Source organism: Mixophyes fleayi, chromosome 7 (genome assembly GCF_038048845.1).
Source record: "Mixophyes fleayi isolate aMixFle1 chromosome 7, aMixFle1.hap1, whole genome shotgun sequence".
In the NCBI taxonomy this organism is placed as follows: Eukaryota; Metazoa; Chordata; class Amphibia; order Anura; family Limnodynastidae; genus Mixophyes; species Mixophyes fleayi.
The window spans coordinates 135,495,457-135,512,089 of record NC_134408.1 but is presented as its reverse complement, the minus strand read 5'-3'; the positions used below and the strand labels follow the sequence as shown (position 1 = coordinate 135,512,089).

The following is a 16,633-nucleotide window of genomic DNA, read 5'->3' as shown; positions in this document are numbered from 1 at the left end:
TACGGAGAGGTCATCAGAAACTTTAACAAGTGCTGTTTCTGTGGAATGTATAGGGGAGAGGCCAGTCTATAGCGACTAATCCCAACTAGAGACTATCAACATTTTATAATCAAGCTACATTTTATTTTCTATCCTTGCAGGCACTCTACAAGTCAGATCTGGAATGGCTTCGGGGAATTGGATGGATGCCAAATGATTCTTATGATGTGAAGAAGGTTAAGTTTGCCCAGGAAATCTTGAGTGAGGTACGTTTCTTTCATTAGAATTTTGTGTTTAATGGAAAATTTATTGATGGTCCGTGTCGTGCCCATGATATTAGCATATAAGAAAAATCCTAAAAAAAACATTTTTCTCCGTCATTTATTTTGCAGAACAAATATAGAACTAAACCAGATTCTCTCAGTTTCACTCCCGTTACCGACAGGGTGGATTATGTCTCCGCTAAACAAGGGGCTGAGATTCTGAGTGATGTAAGTATTACGTATGTATATTCAAGGCTTTCTTTCTAGGTTTTTGATTTGTACAGGGCACAGCCTAGTTAGAATGTTTTGTTTAATGGGGGAAGGGTGACGTTACCTGCGGCGCCATATTGGTAATACTGTAGCACTAAATTACTTCAGCTAATTCAATATTGTCCTGGCACCACTGCTAGATTATGTGGGTCTGCATCTATAGCATAGTGAATGTTACTGACGTTGTTATTTTCTAGATTGAGAGGAGAGATAACAAAAAAATAGAGCAAATTATTAGATTTGGGGGCAGGTAGATGTTAGGCCCTTTTTGAAGCATAATGTATAATGTTTATCAGGTTTATCAAGTGGTTATGTGGGATGATGTCACGTTTTTATCACTCTGCAAGGTATACTGAGTATTTAAAATAAAACATAATGTTCTCAGCGTCACCATTTATTTAATCCTGTTCCATTAGCAACTGGTGGGACAAATAGACAAAATGCTTGTCAGTATTTACTAAGTTTCAATAGTCTGGATTTGCTCATACCGAAATATTAATATTGGGGTTTTTTTCAGATTAAATATCACGAGGCTTGGAACAACATTAAGACACACTATACATCTGTGAACGATTCACCACTGCTGATAACAGCACGAGAGGCGGCCAAGAATGTTAATAACGTATGTATTTTGTGGGGGCATAGATTTGTCTGATGTCCTATTATTCTGTTATTTTATGTTCAGTTGTTGATGCTAATTTTGGATTTTCATAGATGACCAGTGGCTAAAATACTATAAAGACTAAATATTAAATGAGAATTATGTTTATGCCAGGTACTGTAAGTCCCAGTCAATCAGCAGATTCTGAGCAGTAATCAGCAAAACTCCGTTGTCTTATTGATTGTTAACCTCCTCTGTGCAAGTCTCTGATCTCAAAGCAATCAAGGGTACGCTGAGAAGGTGGAGGCCAAATGCAGAATCACTGTTAGAACAATGAAAGTGGGGACTTATTACACAAATAAAAATCAAAATAGCAACTATGTTTCCCCCCCCCCCATTGTTTTGTTGCACCACATGGAAACCACAAGCCCATCCTTATGTTAGAGCATAGTATTTCTGATGATTGTTGTATTATCAAGTAGGCAGCAAACAGTACATTTTGCAGAGTCTTTGATGCAGGATTACAGGGCTGGTCAATTTTAAGGAAGATATGACACCCCCTACGACCTCCCAATATAGACATTTTGTAGTTAAATCTTTGTCCTTTCATTTATTGACTTTCTGTGTAACCACATAATACTGACATTGTACTGTGTTTGTTAATATTTTAGAAACTGTACAGAGAAGGCTGGGACCACATAAAAGCTACCGGCTACCTGCTTCCTCATGATGCCATACAGATTACGCATGCTAAGAAAAGCGGTATTGCCCAGAGCGAGGTAATTATAGACTTACCAAATGAGGGTTGGCTTACCTGGTGTCATTTGTGAAAGAGAACCTGATAACTGCACACAATGGGTCCTCGTTTGCAAAGCACAACATGGCCAGGGTGCAGCACAGAATCTTGACAAGATGGAGCAGCAAAGGAACAGAAAGTTTCAGGAGTTGGGTAAAACGAGGACGTTCCTTGCTAAGTATGAAGTAGGCGAACAGGAGCATTGTTTTATAGAACACTAAAAGAAAAACAAGATGTCCTTTTGCAGAGCGTGATTATTCAAATGAGATAATCGAGTGGAAAGTGCGCATTTTAGAGTTGTGTTATGCACAAGAATGCACGGACATTTCCACACTTGATTTTTGCACCAGCTAGCAACTGGTGGAGACCATGTCTCATCCCTGTTCTTATAATGGGGCATACTTTGCCCCATCAATTTTGCACTTGGTGGAGGAGTGCATTTTTTAGAGCGCTGTAAAATAAATGCTTTAAACATGAAAAATTACACATGTAATAAAAGCAGTCTTGAAGTACCCTCACTCTCATGATTAATTAAGTGAGGCTAAACCAGTGTTTTTGTAGGAAACAGAAAGTTCTTATTTAATGAAAGAAATGGTTCTAAAAGGGTAGGAGGATGAACATTCATGTCATGCTTTCACAGTGAGCTTCTCCAGACTTTTCCACCTCCACAGCAGTAAAGCCATACTTCTAATTTGTCATGATGACTCCAAAGAGCAGATAGTAGGCATGTACCTTGATATGTACTGGGTGGATAGTTTAGTTGCACAAGTAAAACTAAGACTATGTGCATCTACTGCATGTTGCAAATGAGGTCTAGTGGATACACCCATATTGTGGGCTGAACCAGTATTCACGAGGAACCAAACATATCACTGCCATGTGATATCACAGTTTCCTAATGAGTTGATTGGCTATGTCATGGATATTGCTTAAGCCCGTAAATCAGATGCCTCCGCTAGGGAATATTTACAGTTCATCTAGGTACAAAATTGGTACTGAAACAAAACGCCCAATCAGACGCTTTTATTGTCTAACTTGCACTAGACAGGTAAACGCTAATAGCTGATTCGTTGCTGTGGTTTAGTGAAAATTTTGCATCTCAAGGTACTGTTAGTAACTGTATCCTACTATATGTAGATGAAAGGTGACAGGTGAAAACAGAAATAAACCATACATTTAAAATGACTATTCCATTAAATTACACATATTGAAATAATTAAATGTAAAACTTATTTTAGACATACTCATATTAACCATATTATTTTATATCTGCTCTATTTAGCTGAAGTACAAAGCTGATTACATCAAACAAAAAGGACACTATGTCGGCGTTCCAAACGCAGATGCCGATCCCAAACTCAAGTGGTTCAAACATGCTAACCTGATCCAGAATGACAGAGAGTACAAAAAGGTTTATGAAAAATACAAATCTAAAATCCATATCCCCGGTGACATGGTATCCATTGAAACAGCTAAGCAAGGGCAGCACCTGTCCACTGATATTGGCTATCGTCATTACCTTCACCAATGGACATGCCACCCCGATCAGAATGACTGCATACAAGCCCGGAAGGCCTATGATCTGCAGAGTGACGTAAGTTATGGTGGTGTTCCCCTAGATCTTCAGCATATTGTCGTAGGTTGCGCTATACGTTAACATCACCCTTTGTTATTCTAGAGTATCTATAAATCTGACCTGGAATGGATCCGAGGTTGTGGATGGATTCCATTTGAGTCTGTAGAACACCAGAAAGTGAGGAAGGCTCAACAGTTGGTGAATGAGGTGTGTATACACAGTATTTTTTCTTAGAAGTAAATTTATCTCTGAATATTTCTGTGGTGAGAAAAAATTTCCTTCAGTAAGGCAAAGGTCACTCCTGATCATGCATTCGCTGCTCCAAGATTTGTGGAAAAGTCTTACAGGTCTGGGTCAAGGTTAGCAACACAATTGTAAGGTTTGCAGGCCTCACTTGCTTCAGCAGCCCAATTAACTGCTGGACAACATAAAAACATCTATAATCATTTTAATTACTGATGTAATATATGTATTATATACAGAGATGATGGGGTGATAGGTCATGGAGTTTTGGGGTGATAAAGGGACAACACATCAGCCTATGGTGGGCAAAATATATGTGTATATGTGTATATATGAAACAACACTGTGTTGTGTGTTAATTCCCTTTGCTTTACTGTTTGGATGTTATGTTTGCCTTAGCTACTCATGAAGGAGACTTGGTAGATGCTCCACTTGAGCTTTTGCTATCCAAAGCTAACTTACTCAGAAAGCCATATGTGAGGCCTCTGAAAAAGTATGACGTTCCCACCACTGCACTATGTAAAGGACATGAATGATAATGTAACACTGTCTTGGTATTCATTGCAGAGAGCCTACAAGAGGGATGCAGTGGACAACTTTGCCAAGTACTCTCATGTGGTGGACCCGCCAGCAGTTGTGCTTGCCAAACTCAACAACGTCAACCAAAGTGATGTGAGTTTTATCAACGCAATGTTTCGCTCTATTGCCCCAATCACCCACACTCAGTCTGTTTTTTTGTGTAGGCTGGACCAATATTCAGCCTATCAAGTCACTAAAAACTAGCGACATCACTGACTAGAGTGTGTAGGTAATGAGGACACTTTACCCTTTAAAATGATAACTTTTTCAACTTAACCCCCCCCCCCCCCCACTCCAGAATCTGCTAAATAAAATAAGAAATTTCCAGCTGCGATTTCTCTGGTCTGTCATTCAGTACCACAAATATTAAAGTTATTGCAGGTCACGTGATAGCCTCCTTTTCATTATTTAGGTAAAAATGCTTTAATGCATTGAGACCAGTGGTGGAAGTGGGGGTGTATACGGTGGTACGCCATACCGCTACGTCTCCTACTGCCTTTATTGTAACACTATCAAATTCCCTTCACTTACATTCCCATTACAGTTTTCATATCGCCACTTATAAATTTCTATACTTCTGAATTCCCACTTCGACCACTGATTGAGATAGCAGAGAAACTTTTACCAATTTCATCTTTATTATTGCATAATAAATCCATTTGTATGTGTCAATAAAACAGAAAGGCAAGTGTAGTCTAAACTACTACCATTGTTCGTTAACAAATAATAATTAAAAATGATGTTGAGTATTAAGTTGTGGTTCTGTTGTCGCAACAGACATCTTGTAAGCTATTTAATCCATTTGGTGCAAACAGTACTTTGATAAATATTAACCCAAAGACATTGTTTCTGATCATCATGATTATAAATAGTCTTAATATTTTAAATCTACACAAACAGCAGAACTGTTATATATATAATTTTTATTTTTATTTTTAGCTGAAATACAAAGAAACCTTTAACTTGGAAAAAGGCCATTACATCGGGTCAGCAGAAACTCCTGAAATCACGCATTCCAGGGACATGTCCAAGTTGGCCAGTGATGTAAGTGTTATTGTATTAGATGAGAATTATCAGTTTACAACTATCTGCATTTTAAGCATTGTACAGTGTAAAGTAAAATACAACATTAAGACATAGATCACTGAACATTCTATGTTCCAGAATCTCATGGGGAAGCTGTTCCTGATTATATAACTGTAATGTTTTTCTTCTGGTGACTTGAAAGATAAATGTTGCAAACGTACATTTTTTTTTTTGCAAAATTTTATTAGTTAGTTTTGGATTCTACTATAATAAAACATTAAAATAAACAAATGGTACCCCAGTCATTTGTATATGCTACAACATTTTCTACAGGTTTTTTCTTTTTTTCTTCTATAGAGGTAAAATTAGTGTACACTTGATTATTTTCTGTGTTGTTATTACAACTATTTACAATATATTAAAAAAAAATAAAATTAACCTAGACCCAAAATAAAATAATCCTTTATGAAGGTAAATAAAGGAAATCTGTAAGTAAATAGATTTACAATTCAACAAGTTAAATTGCCCATCTGGAGATGTTTCTTTTTTTTTTTTTTATATATTCTATTTATGCTACTGTATATCCTAATTGACAAGAAGGTGATTTGCAATTCATTGATGTTAATGTCTTCCATCTTTCATTGTTACAAAGTAATTATACCACTTAAATGTATCAGATTCCCTGCAGAACTGAGAAATAAAGGTGTCCATGAAACAATTTGTTCTGTTTGTCAAAATGTGTTTTGATTTAAAATTCATAGAATTGTTGCTTGTGTACTTTGTAGTCTCAAGTCTATCTATGGTTCATTATATCTGTTGACAGCCTGCTGGTGGTTTGCTAAACTCCACTATGGTCACAAATATAGATATAGGGAAAAATGTAAAAGATTAAATTAAAGAATGAAGACAACGGGATGTTAAAAGAACTGTAGTATGTGCTTTATTTCCAGCATAAGGCTCCAGAAAAATAATTGAGCAGGTGGAGGTATGAATATAACTATATATCTATTTATGTTCATACCTGGATACATTTCAGATAATGGATGTGTGCCTGACAATTTCTGCTCCATACTACTATAGAATGTTCTTCCAGCATGTTATTTTTAAATCCGTTGTTTATTTTTTTTCACCTTTTGTTAAACCTAAATATAAATTTTCATTAGTGAAATTGAATAAAATAATTCAGAAAATGGGTCAGTTTCTTATGTGAGTTATTTCTCCCCCACAGAAATTGTACAAAGACATATGGGATAGCACAAAAGCATTGGGCTACCAACTGGATGCCAAGTATTTACCCATCGTCGGTGCCAAACACGCTAAAGTTGTTTCCAGTGAGGTAAGTATAGCTTTTTTAATATAAGTTATTATATTTGGCTTTTTTTATTTTTTGCATCAGACCCGTAGCGCATACAATAATTTTTTTCCCCATTTTATTTACAGCTAAAATACAAAGAACACTATGAAAAGGAAAAGGGTCATTATCTTGCTGGCACCCAAATTGGTGACTTCCCCAGTGTTGTGCATTCATTAGCCTTCCAGAAGATGAGAAGCTTGGTAAGATTATTGTTTTCTACACGTGCAATAACCATATGTGAGCTGAAGAAATATTAAAGCCAGAGAATAATGTTGAGATGATGACAGCCAAATTAGCTGATTTTCATCAAAATTAAAACCATGCCAGGAATGGCCGATTGGGCAACAATTAAGTCCAAGCAAAATCTCATCTAAGTTGATCAAAATCGTATAGACAGACAGGATAATCCAGTTGGCCGATGAAGCACAGCGTCATTGACCAACAGAAACATGGAAGCTCCTTGTGACCATGTCAGATTAATGATTTACTCCTGGACTACCAGATAGTGGTGGTCAGTGGTAATTATTTAATTTAATTTATTGAGTTAAATAGCCAAATCTATACATTTTTGAGCTTGATGGTCTTTCTGGGTTTTCAAAATTCTCTGTTTTTTTATTTTTAGCTGGGTTACAAGAAGAATTATGAAGATAACAAGGCGAAGATTCATATCCCAGGGGACATGCTCAACAACATCCTCGCCAAGAAATGCCAACAGATCCTCAGTGACATCGAATATCGTCGCTACCTCCATGAATGGACATGCTTACCCGATGAGCAAGGTGTCATTCGTGCCAGGAAAGCTCATGAGATCCTGAGCGATGTAAGTAACAAAAGCACTAAAATAATACGGCAGATTTTTCCAAAATGAGATATTTGCATCAAAATTTTTTAAGTGGAAAAAAAGTCATATCCATTAATTATTTTTTTCCATCTTCATAGGTGCTCTACAAGGACGACCTGACATGGCTGAAGGGTATCGGATGTTATGTGTGGGACACTCCAGAGATCGTACGTGCCAAGAAGTCATATGACCTTCAGAGTCAAGTGAGTAATTCATTGTTAGGATATTTGTGTAGCCAAATTAATGGATTGTTACATGCGCAGTCCAGAATACTCCAGGCAATGTTTAAAGCAATATTTTCTCACCAAGGACCCACAATAAAGTGGCTCTGTCTTCTACAACCAATGGAGACCGCTATGCTATAGACTATAACTTCTTTGATAAAGTGACAGTGGCTAGAAGAGAAGAAAGACTCATTTGATTGAGGACATTTTACTTACTGGCTTGAAGGGGAAGGAACCTTAAAGCTGTATTGTAAAATTTATTGTGATATGGTGCTTGGCAGCAGGTGGGCGGACCTGGCCAAGATTGGATGTGACCGTCATGTGATCAGCAACCCTGGAACAGCCATTTTGTTCAGGCATACCCAGATGGTGCTAAGATCCCTGGCCAATCGTAGCAAATAAAGTTATGTGGTTGGGTTAGTGTGCTAATGATAATCTAGTATAAGAGCTTCAAAATGGATCCAAACCATTCTTTCAATGCTTATTAATTAGACCTTTGAACACACTTACTATATATATATATATATATATATATATATATATATATATATATGTATACATATATATATTGTATTATATGTGAGTTATGCCGAAATAAGTATTGCAACATATAATTTTTAAATTGACACCTTGGTGGTATATGTGTATTTTACAACACTAATTTTAATTATGTTTTTTTTTCCCACTAGCTTAAATACACAGCTCCCGGCAAAGACAACTACCCCAATTTCAGCGTTGTCACCGACACTCCTGTATATGTTACGGCTGTTCAAAGCGCCATTAACGCCAGCGATGTAAGTGCCGGTTCATAAACGGTAAACGCTCATTGCTTGGCCCACCGTCTCATTACTTCATTCTTTTCTCCCGTTCAGCGGAAGTACAAAGAAGATTTCAACAAGAACAAGGATAAGTATACAACCGTTCTGGAGACTGTAGACTACAACCGTACTCAAAGCCTAAAGGATCTTTTCAGCCACGTGAGTGTCAATATAAATTTCGGTGTTTGATGGATGAATCTTTAACCCATCTGTAGAACTTAAAGATAAAATAATAAAATGTATTTAACTCTTTAGAACATGTATAAACAAGCCTGGGACACTGTAAAAGCCACAAGCTACCAGCTTCCTGCTGACACGGTTGCCTTGGCCTTTGCTAAACAGAATAAGCACATCGCCAGCACGGTAAGTATTTTGCCAATTTTTTTTCCCTTAAACCATCCTTAAATGTTTGTTACACTCTGTGGCCCAGATCAAAAACGTAGGTCATACAATGTCAATATTTCCTTGTTTGTTTATAGCTGAAGTACCGGGAGGAATATGAGAAGTTTAAAGCACTGTATACTCTGCCGAGAGGTATTCAGGATGACCCGAACACAGCGAGATGTCTCAGAGTGGGCAAGCTTCCTCTAGATGTGAGTAGACGATGTTGCAGTTATTGTGCGATTTTAGTGGAGCTTCTGAGTGGCGAATCAGAATAGAATCTTCAAAGATCAGCTTCAACCGAAAAACAGAACTACAATTATTTACAATGTTCCAAGCATTTCTCGGGATCGGGAAAAGCAAATATTACATATTTTAATCTATCTCTGATGTTTTTTGAGGAGCTTATATAGCCGTGGATAAGACTCATAGACGCCAAATTAAAATGGACAATTCTTTGATTCTTTGTGCTTATATTCATCCTTGCTTGTGTGAAAGTATATGAACATATTGGAGAGATCTGATCTAGCCGTCTGGTGCTGGCAATTGGGCAGACAGGCAATTACTGCACACGCGGGAAGATCGTGATCAATAGCCAACAGCAATTTCCACCATTCCCAGCCGAAATCTGATCAATCTATTTTGTTTTTGGGCCACATGCGGAGCAATTCGGGACTTGTTTGGTTGAAAGTACCATATAGTATTTACCATATACTGTAACTATATAGCATAGGGCATAGGAATGTTCATATGGTCATATTTTTTTACTTTTAATGTCGATTGTATTCTACCTTGTCCTTGCAACCCTGCTATTTTTTGCAGTAATAATAATAGAAAAGGGCTTGTTGGATGGAGGACCATCAATATGGGGGCTGCACAATGACTTGTGTAGGGTGTACACAATTCATTCCTAAAATGGTCTTTTTTTTTCATCTTTGTAGCGTTTGTACAGACAGACATACGAGAAGAACAAGAGTAAGATTCACATTGCCCCTGATATGATGGAGATTATCGCCGCCCGGGAGACACAGAACAAAGTCAGTGAAATCGATTACCGGAAACATCTCCATGAATGGATCTGCCTGCCTGACCTTCAGCAAAATGTCCACGCTCGCAAGGTCAACGATCAACTGAGCGATGTGAGTCTAGTCGAACCATGCAGGTTCTAAAACTTAGTTTCTTAGATCTATTTTGAACCTAAAAAATATATATATATTTTTTAAAACAACATTTATTTGGAAATATTAAAGCCTTCTGCCTGTACTTTTCTATGTTTCAGATTGTCTACAAAGATGATCTGAACTGGCTCAAAGGATTGGGCTGTTTTGTTTGGGATACTCCAGAGATTCTACATGCCAAGCACGCATATGACCTCCGCAGTGATGTAAGTGCAATAATCTGTTCAATAATTTGTATATTGCAGACCCTCAGGCAGGGGGGAGCTTGCAAATTTTAGCCCGGGAGGGGGGGGGGGAGGCTCGACTTAACAGCCTATTGGGTACATTTTAATGGAAAAAAATGCAAGTGGCCCAATGACCCAGCCCAAGGTAGCCCGCTATGGGATGTCGCCTGGAGGGTGGATGCCCCACTGCCCCCCAGCCCTGCCAGCCCTTGGCCAAGGCCGGTGCATGCTCCAAATTAATATGATAGAAAGGCTACAATGTGTGAAGCCTCTTGAATCCTATGCTCTGTAAATGCACGTCTGTGGCTAAGATGGAATAGATTAGTGGACTAGTGTTGTTGCATCTAATGATTTCCCCCAAAATGGATAGACATACATTTCAGACAAAGTGAGTTATTCCTTGTCCCCTATTTAAATTGACATTTACTTTTTTGACAAGTACATCTACACTTGTGCCTAAAATTGTCTTAGATACTTGATCTGGTGATTTATAACTCGAAAGTCAACTATATGTTTTATGAGATTCCATTCTTATGCATGTGAGCGAAAAGATGAAATAGGAAAGTGTTTTGTTAGAGATATTCAAATGCAAGTGATTTTCTTTTATTTACTAGAACAAATATAAAGCTAAAGCCGAGGAGATGAAGAAGACGTACACCTCGGTGATGGAAACTCCAGTTTACGTCCAGGCTGTCGCCAGTGGAAAGCAAAGCAGTGATGTGAGTATTCTTTACTTATTTTATGAGTATCAGTTCACAAGGATCCACATATTCCTGATCCAGTGATATCTGTAGGGTGCGCACAAGAGCTATCACAGTATTATATTATAGTGACTTGGTTGTCAATGCATATCTCCCAACTTTTTAAATTGGGGAATCAGGAAAAACATTACCACACAGGAAGGAATCATAGTCACCTGTCACGTTGGTGCGTAAAGTGCTTCGGATGCGCTGCCCCGTCCCCTTGTTTCTCCTCTTAAAGCACCTTGTTCACCGCTCTGGTGCTACGGAGAGCAGAATTAAACGGGTGATACCTCTTAACTCTCCGTCCCACGGGACTAACTTGTAACGGGGACTGCCGAAGCTGGGACAGTTGGGAGGTAGTGTTATATACTATAAGGTGTTTGCCATGATCAGTAATGTTATAATGAAGCTACCATACAAATATTCTCAGCACTATTCATGAGGATATAGGAAATCGATTATAAAGTGTAATAATAATGTTTCTCTTGTTCGCAGGTTGTGTATCACACTGACTATGAACAGAATGTTAGAGGAAAAGTTACATTAGGCACAAACACGGTTGAGTTGGACAGAGCCAGCAATGCCAATAAGATACGTAGTGATGTGAGTACATTTATACTGTAACAATGTATCTATATAGAAGATAGAAACAGATATGAGATAGATAGATAGATAGATAGATAGATAGATGATAGATAGATATGAGATAGATAGATAGATAGATAGATAGATAGATAGATAGATAGATAGATAGATAGATAGATATATAGATAGATATTAGATGGATATGAGATAAATAGATATGAGATAGATAATTATTAGATATATAGATATAAGATAGATATTAGATATAAAGATAGATAGATTTGAGATAGATATTAGATAGATATGAGATAAATAGATATGATATGGATAGATATTAGATAGATAGATAGATAGATAGATAGATAGATAGATAGATAGATAGATAGATATTAGATGGATATGAGATAAATAGATATGAGATAGATAATTATTAGATAGATAGATATGAGATAGATATTAGATATAAAGATAGATAGATTTGAGATAGATATTAGATAGATATGAGATAAATAGATATGAGATGGATAGATATTAGATAGATAAGAGATGGATAGATAGATAGATAGATAGATAGATAGATAGATAGATATTAGATGGATATGAGATAAATAGATATGAGCTAGATAATTATTAGATAGATATTAGATATATATGAGATAAATAGATATGAGATGGATAGATATTAGATAGATAGATAGACATGAGATAGATATTAGATATAAAGATAGATAGATTTGAGATAGCTAGATATGAGATAGATATGAGATAAATAGATATGAGCTAGATAATTATTAGATAGATATTAGATATATATGAGATAAATAGATATGAGATGGATAGATATTAGATAGATAGATAGACATGAGATAGATATTAGATATAAAGATAGATAGATTTGAGATAGCTAGATATGAGATAGATATGAGATAAATAGATATGAGCTAGATAATTATTAGATAGATATTAGATAGATATGAGATAAATAGATATGAGATGGATAGATATTAGATGGATATATAGACATGAGATAGATATTAGATAGATAGATATATAGATAGATATATAGATAGATATTTAGATAGATAGATAGATATTAGACGGATATGAGATAAATAGATATGAACTAGATAATTATTAGATAGATAGATATGAGATAGATATTAGATCTAAAGATAGATAGATAGATTTGAGATAGCTAGATATGAGATAAATATTAGATAGATATGAGATAAATAGATATGAGCAAGATAATTATTAGATAGATATTAGATAGATAAGAGATAGATAGATAGATAGATAGATATGAGATAGATAGATAGATAGATAGATAGATAGATAGATAGATATGAGATAGATAGATATGAGATAGATAGATATGAGATAGATAGATATGAGATAGATAGATATGAGATCGATATGAGATAGATATTAGATAGATAGATATGATAGATATAGATGTGATATATATATTAGATAGATAGATAGATAGATATAATGTTACTATTCAACAAGATAATCTTATTACTTTCTTTTATGTACATTTATTTCAAAACAGAGCCTGTATCGTGATGCTGGTATCAAAGCCCTCCCCAAGGGTTACAGTCTACCGAAAGACACCCCATCTATTTTACTAGCCAAGAAAGCTCAAGCAATCGGCAGTGATGTAAGTAGTAATATTCCTTGTAACAATTTTATTTTGTTCAGAGTCTATAATGTATATTTGCTGTTTCCATTCACTTGTAATATTACTGTATCACTGATTAAAGTAGTATCATATATTTCAGAGCTAAACAGTAATCTTTCATTAGAAAAAAACAGACATAAATGGCTTAGGAGGGTGATGTGTCTCTATCTTGCATCACTCTGTTACATTGGAAGCCTGAACTTGTGTAATTTGCCTTCTGATTTGCCAGATAAATTACTAGGTAGCAGAGATTATTTATTCAAAGTGAAGACTGGTGGATTCATACACAAGTGCATTGCCAGCCAGGTCTGAAGTGCAATGCTTTGCCATTTCCGTTGTTGTCCTATATTTTAACCACTTTTGACAGGATGAGACAGAATAGTGTTGCTGTAGGGTGGTTTTAGCTGTTAGTGATGTAGAGAGGAAGGTAATAATTAAACTTAACTATTTTAAATAAAACTGCAGGAGAATGTGAGTGTTAAACTGTACAACTCATATTGTCCATGTTGTAACAGTATAACTGTTGGTCAATATCCTAATTTGCCACTTCTGAAATGGAGAATATTTATAATTTGAAGACACTTCTGCCATTGGTTAGATTTGTATTTACAGTATATTCCAGAACAGTTTTGTGTCCTACTTGGGCTCATAGTACCTGCATAATTTGGACAACCGCTAGAAATGTATCAAATTTATTTAGACTTTATTTATTGTAATCTGCATACTTTCCACCTTTCATATCAGTGTGTGTTTACTATTACACTTATATCATTCTCAGTAAAATAACTGTTTTGTTCCTCAACATTTCCACAGCTGAAATATAAAGAAGTATATGAACACCTGAAGGCTAAATCTTACACTTTGACCCCGGATAACGTCAGCCATGCGAACATACGTAAAGTGAACAAGATCCTTAACGAGGTAACTCGTGATAGAGGGGATATCTTTATGTTTAGAGGTGTATTATTGGCAAAATGTTTTATCTTTTATTTTTAAGAATTGTTCTGATAAAAAAGTTGCTTCTCTTAATATAATTTTTATTTAGAACTTTTCAACTTTTGCAATACAATAAAACAAATTGAATACAGTACTTTAAAAGATGAATGTAGTCCCTAGATATATTATATTAGCAGAATCTATGGAATCCAGGTTTTCAAAAGTGTGTCCTGGAGGCATATTTGAGCTTATAAAAATCACTGACTCAGGGATTAGTTGTACCCAGTAGGACAAGTTCGGAGGGTTACGGTATGAATTTTCTATTCATTCTCATTTTTTGAAATTCAGAGGCTCTACCGACAGCTGTATCACAAGCAGAAGGATAAAATCCACACCACTCCCGATACTCCGGAAATCCGCCAAGTCAAGGCCACGCAGGAAGCCATCAGCGACGTAAGTTTCCTTTTTATTCACTTATGATATCATCTAAAAATCATCTTTTCAGTCTGACCTCTCCGTTTCTTATGTTGTTACATTGTATTTCAGCTGGTGTACAAAGCTGACTACTTTAAACTGCAAGGTCACATGACCTCCTTGCCGTACACCCAACAGACCATGCATTGCCGCTACGTTGGAGAAATAACCAGCGATGTAAGTAGAATATCCTAGTCAGTCAATACTTTGTAAACATTGTAACAAGTAAGACACATATTCCAAACCCCCTTACTGGGTAAAATACATAAAGTAACTTTACTGTGATTTTATTTCAGATAAGTTCTACTTGTGTATTATTGTACTGCAAATGGTAATCTGTTTGTAATTATTTCTTCTAGAATAAGTACAAGGAAGACTTAAATTGGCTGAGAGGTCTAGGGTGCTTTTTGTATGACACTCCTGACATGGTGCGGGCTCGTGAACTCCGCAAACTCTGGGTAGGTGAACTTTATACTTTCATATAATGCGATAGCAGTAATAGCATCTATTGACAGACTTGATTGTGTTTCTCCTTCTGTTTGTTTCACCAGTCCCACTACGTGTACACCACCCCGGCCAAGAAAATGCTGGATAAATACAGTGTGGTCATGGACACACCAGAGTACAGGACTGTCCAGGAGTTAAAGACACATCTCAGCCAGGTAAGAACTTCATCTATATTAATAAAACAATGAAGCTATATCCAAGACTGTCGTTTAAAAGACGATTCCACTTCCAAAAAATGTCTTCCATTAAATATACTGGGTCCAAATCTATATATTTTCCAAAACAATATGGTGCCTGGGATGATTAAGTTAGAAGATATAACAGTGCCCTAACTTCCTATGCAGTAATATTGTTTAGTTTGGTTGATTTGGATAACAGACGTTGTTATGGAGACTTCACACTATCTGTCTCACCCCCCCCCCTCTCACATTAAGATCCATTCTGTATTACCTTCTCTGCAGCTCTTAGCTCTGCGTAGGCTGCGTTGTGTTTCAACTCTAGCTAATGCAACCAGGTAGCCTAGTGATGTCAGAGAGGAAAGAGAGTTGGGGGTCTATTTGTCATTATGCAAATCGCAGCGATACATAATGCAGTACCGCTGCAATGTACATTTTGATATGGTACGGAGCCAGCAAACGTCTTCCAGTACTCACAGAAGCTCCCACAAAAGGTCACATCCAGTGGTGGAAGTGGATCAATATACGGTGGTATGCCATGCTGCCACTTCCCCCACTGCTTTGATTGTAACCCTGTCAAATTCCATTCAATTACCTTTTCCATACCGCCACTTCTAAACTTCCACTTCGACCACTGGTCACATCAATACAATAAAAACAACGGACAGGTTTCTTGGACATAGAAGGAATTATCCTTTAAACATGAGAAAACTTTTTGATCTAATTGACATTAATATGAGCACAATATTGTATCAGCCAAGGAATGATTTAAATGCTGAAAACTCACTTCTAATAAATTGCTAATTTTCCATAAACCACCATGTTTCTTTTTTTCATTGTTCACTATGTATATATTAACTTTAAATGAATATGCTGCATATTCTGAGCTCTATAAAATAGACTTGATAATGAGTTGGTTTATGTGTTTGTGCTATTATTACTTCTCATGCTTTACATTTTGTGTGTAATGAAATTGGGGTATTTTTTATGCCCTAGGTTGTATACAGAGCTGAAGGCAACAAACAAAAATCAATATACACAACTGTTCTAAATACTCCAGACTTCCTTAGAGCAAAGGAAGGCCAAAAGATTCAGAGCCAGGTGAGAAGATCCATTTCCTAGTATTTTTAGGTTACATTCGATAATTTGTTGAACATTAGATATTTAGTAGAGAA

General features: G+C 36.3%; 1 protein-coding gene across 21 annotated transcripts in view; it reads left to right on the top strand.

Annotated features, from left to right (window-relative positions):
- The window catches only part of NEB (nebulin), a 163,446-nt gene that overhangs the window by 95,117 nt on the left and 51,696 nt on the right, over positions 1 to 16,633 (top strand). For all 21 annotated transcript variants that reach the window (XM_075180874.1, XM_075180876.1, XM_075180862.1 and 18 more), the window contains 27 exons: positions 141 to 245; positions 372 to 470; positions 1,030 to 1,134; positions 1,785 to 1,892; positions 3,192 to 3,503; positions 3,588 to 3,692; positions 4,296 to 4,400; positions 5,247 to 5,351; positions 6,562 to 6,669; positions 6,774 to 6,887; positions 7,310 to 7,507; positions 7,627 to 7,731; positions 8,442 to 8,546; positions 8,625 to 8,729; positions 8,826 to 8,933; positions 9,050 to 9,163; positions 9,893 to 10,090; positions 10,231 to 10,335; positions 10,968 to 11,072; positions 11,592 to 11,699; positions 13,237 to 13,344; positions 14,179 to 14,286; positions 14,650 to 14,754; positions 14,848 to 14,952; positions 15,135 to 15,233; positions 15,327 to 15,437; positions 16,455 to 16,559. In XM_075180874.1, the coding sequence (XP_075036975.1) occupies positions 141 to 245; positions 372 to 470; positions 1,030 to 1,134; positions 1,785 to 1,892; positions 3,192 to 3,503; positions 3,588 to 3,692; positions 4,296 to 4,400; positions 5,247 to 5,351; positions 6,562 to 6,669; positions 6,774 to 6,887; positions 7,310 to 7,507; positions 7,627 to 7,731; positions 8,442 to 8,546; positions 8,625 to 8,729; positions 8,826 to 8,933; positions 9,050 to 9,163; positions 9,893 to 10,090; positions 10,231 to 10,335; positions 10,968 to 11,072; positions 11,592 to 11,699; positions 13,237 to 13,344; positions 14,179 to 14,286; positions 14,650 to 14,754; positions 14,848 to 14,952; positions 15,135 to 15,233; positions 15,327 to 15,437; positions 16,455 to 16,559 (3,258 nt within the window). The remainder of the gene's footprint in view (positions 1 to 140; positions 246 to 371; positions 471 to 1,029; positions 1,135 to 1,784; positions 1,893 to 3,191; positions 3,504 to 3,587; positions 3,693 to 4,295; positions 4,401 to 5,246; positions 5,352 to 6,561; positions 6,670 to 6,773; positions 6,888 to 7,309; positions 7,508 to 7,626; positions 7,732 to 8,441; positions 8,547 to 8,624; positions 8,730 to 8,825; positions 8,934 to 9,049; positions 9,164 to 9,892; positions 10,091 to 10,230; positions 10,336 to 10,967; positions 11,073 to 11,591; positions 11,700 to 13,236; positions 13,345 to 14,178; positions 14,287 to 14,649; positions 14,755 to 14,847; positions 14,953 to 15,134; positions 15,234 to 15,326; positions 15,438 to 16,454; positions 16,560 to 16,633) is intronic.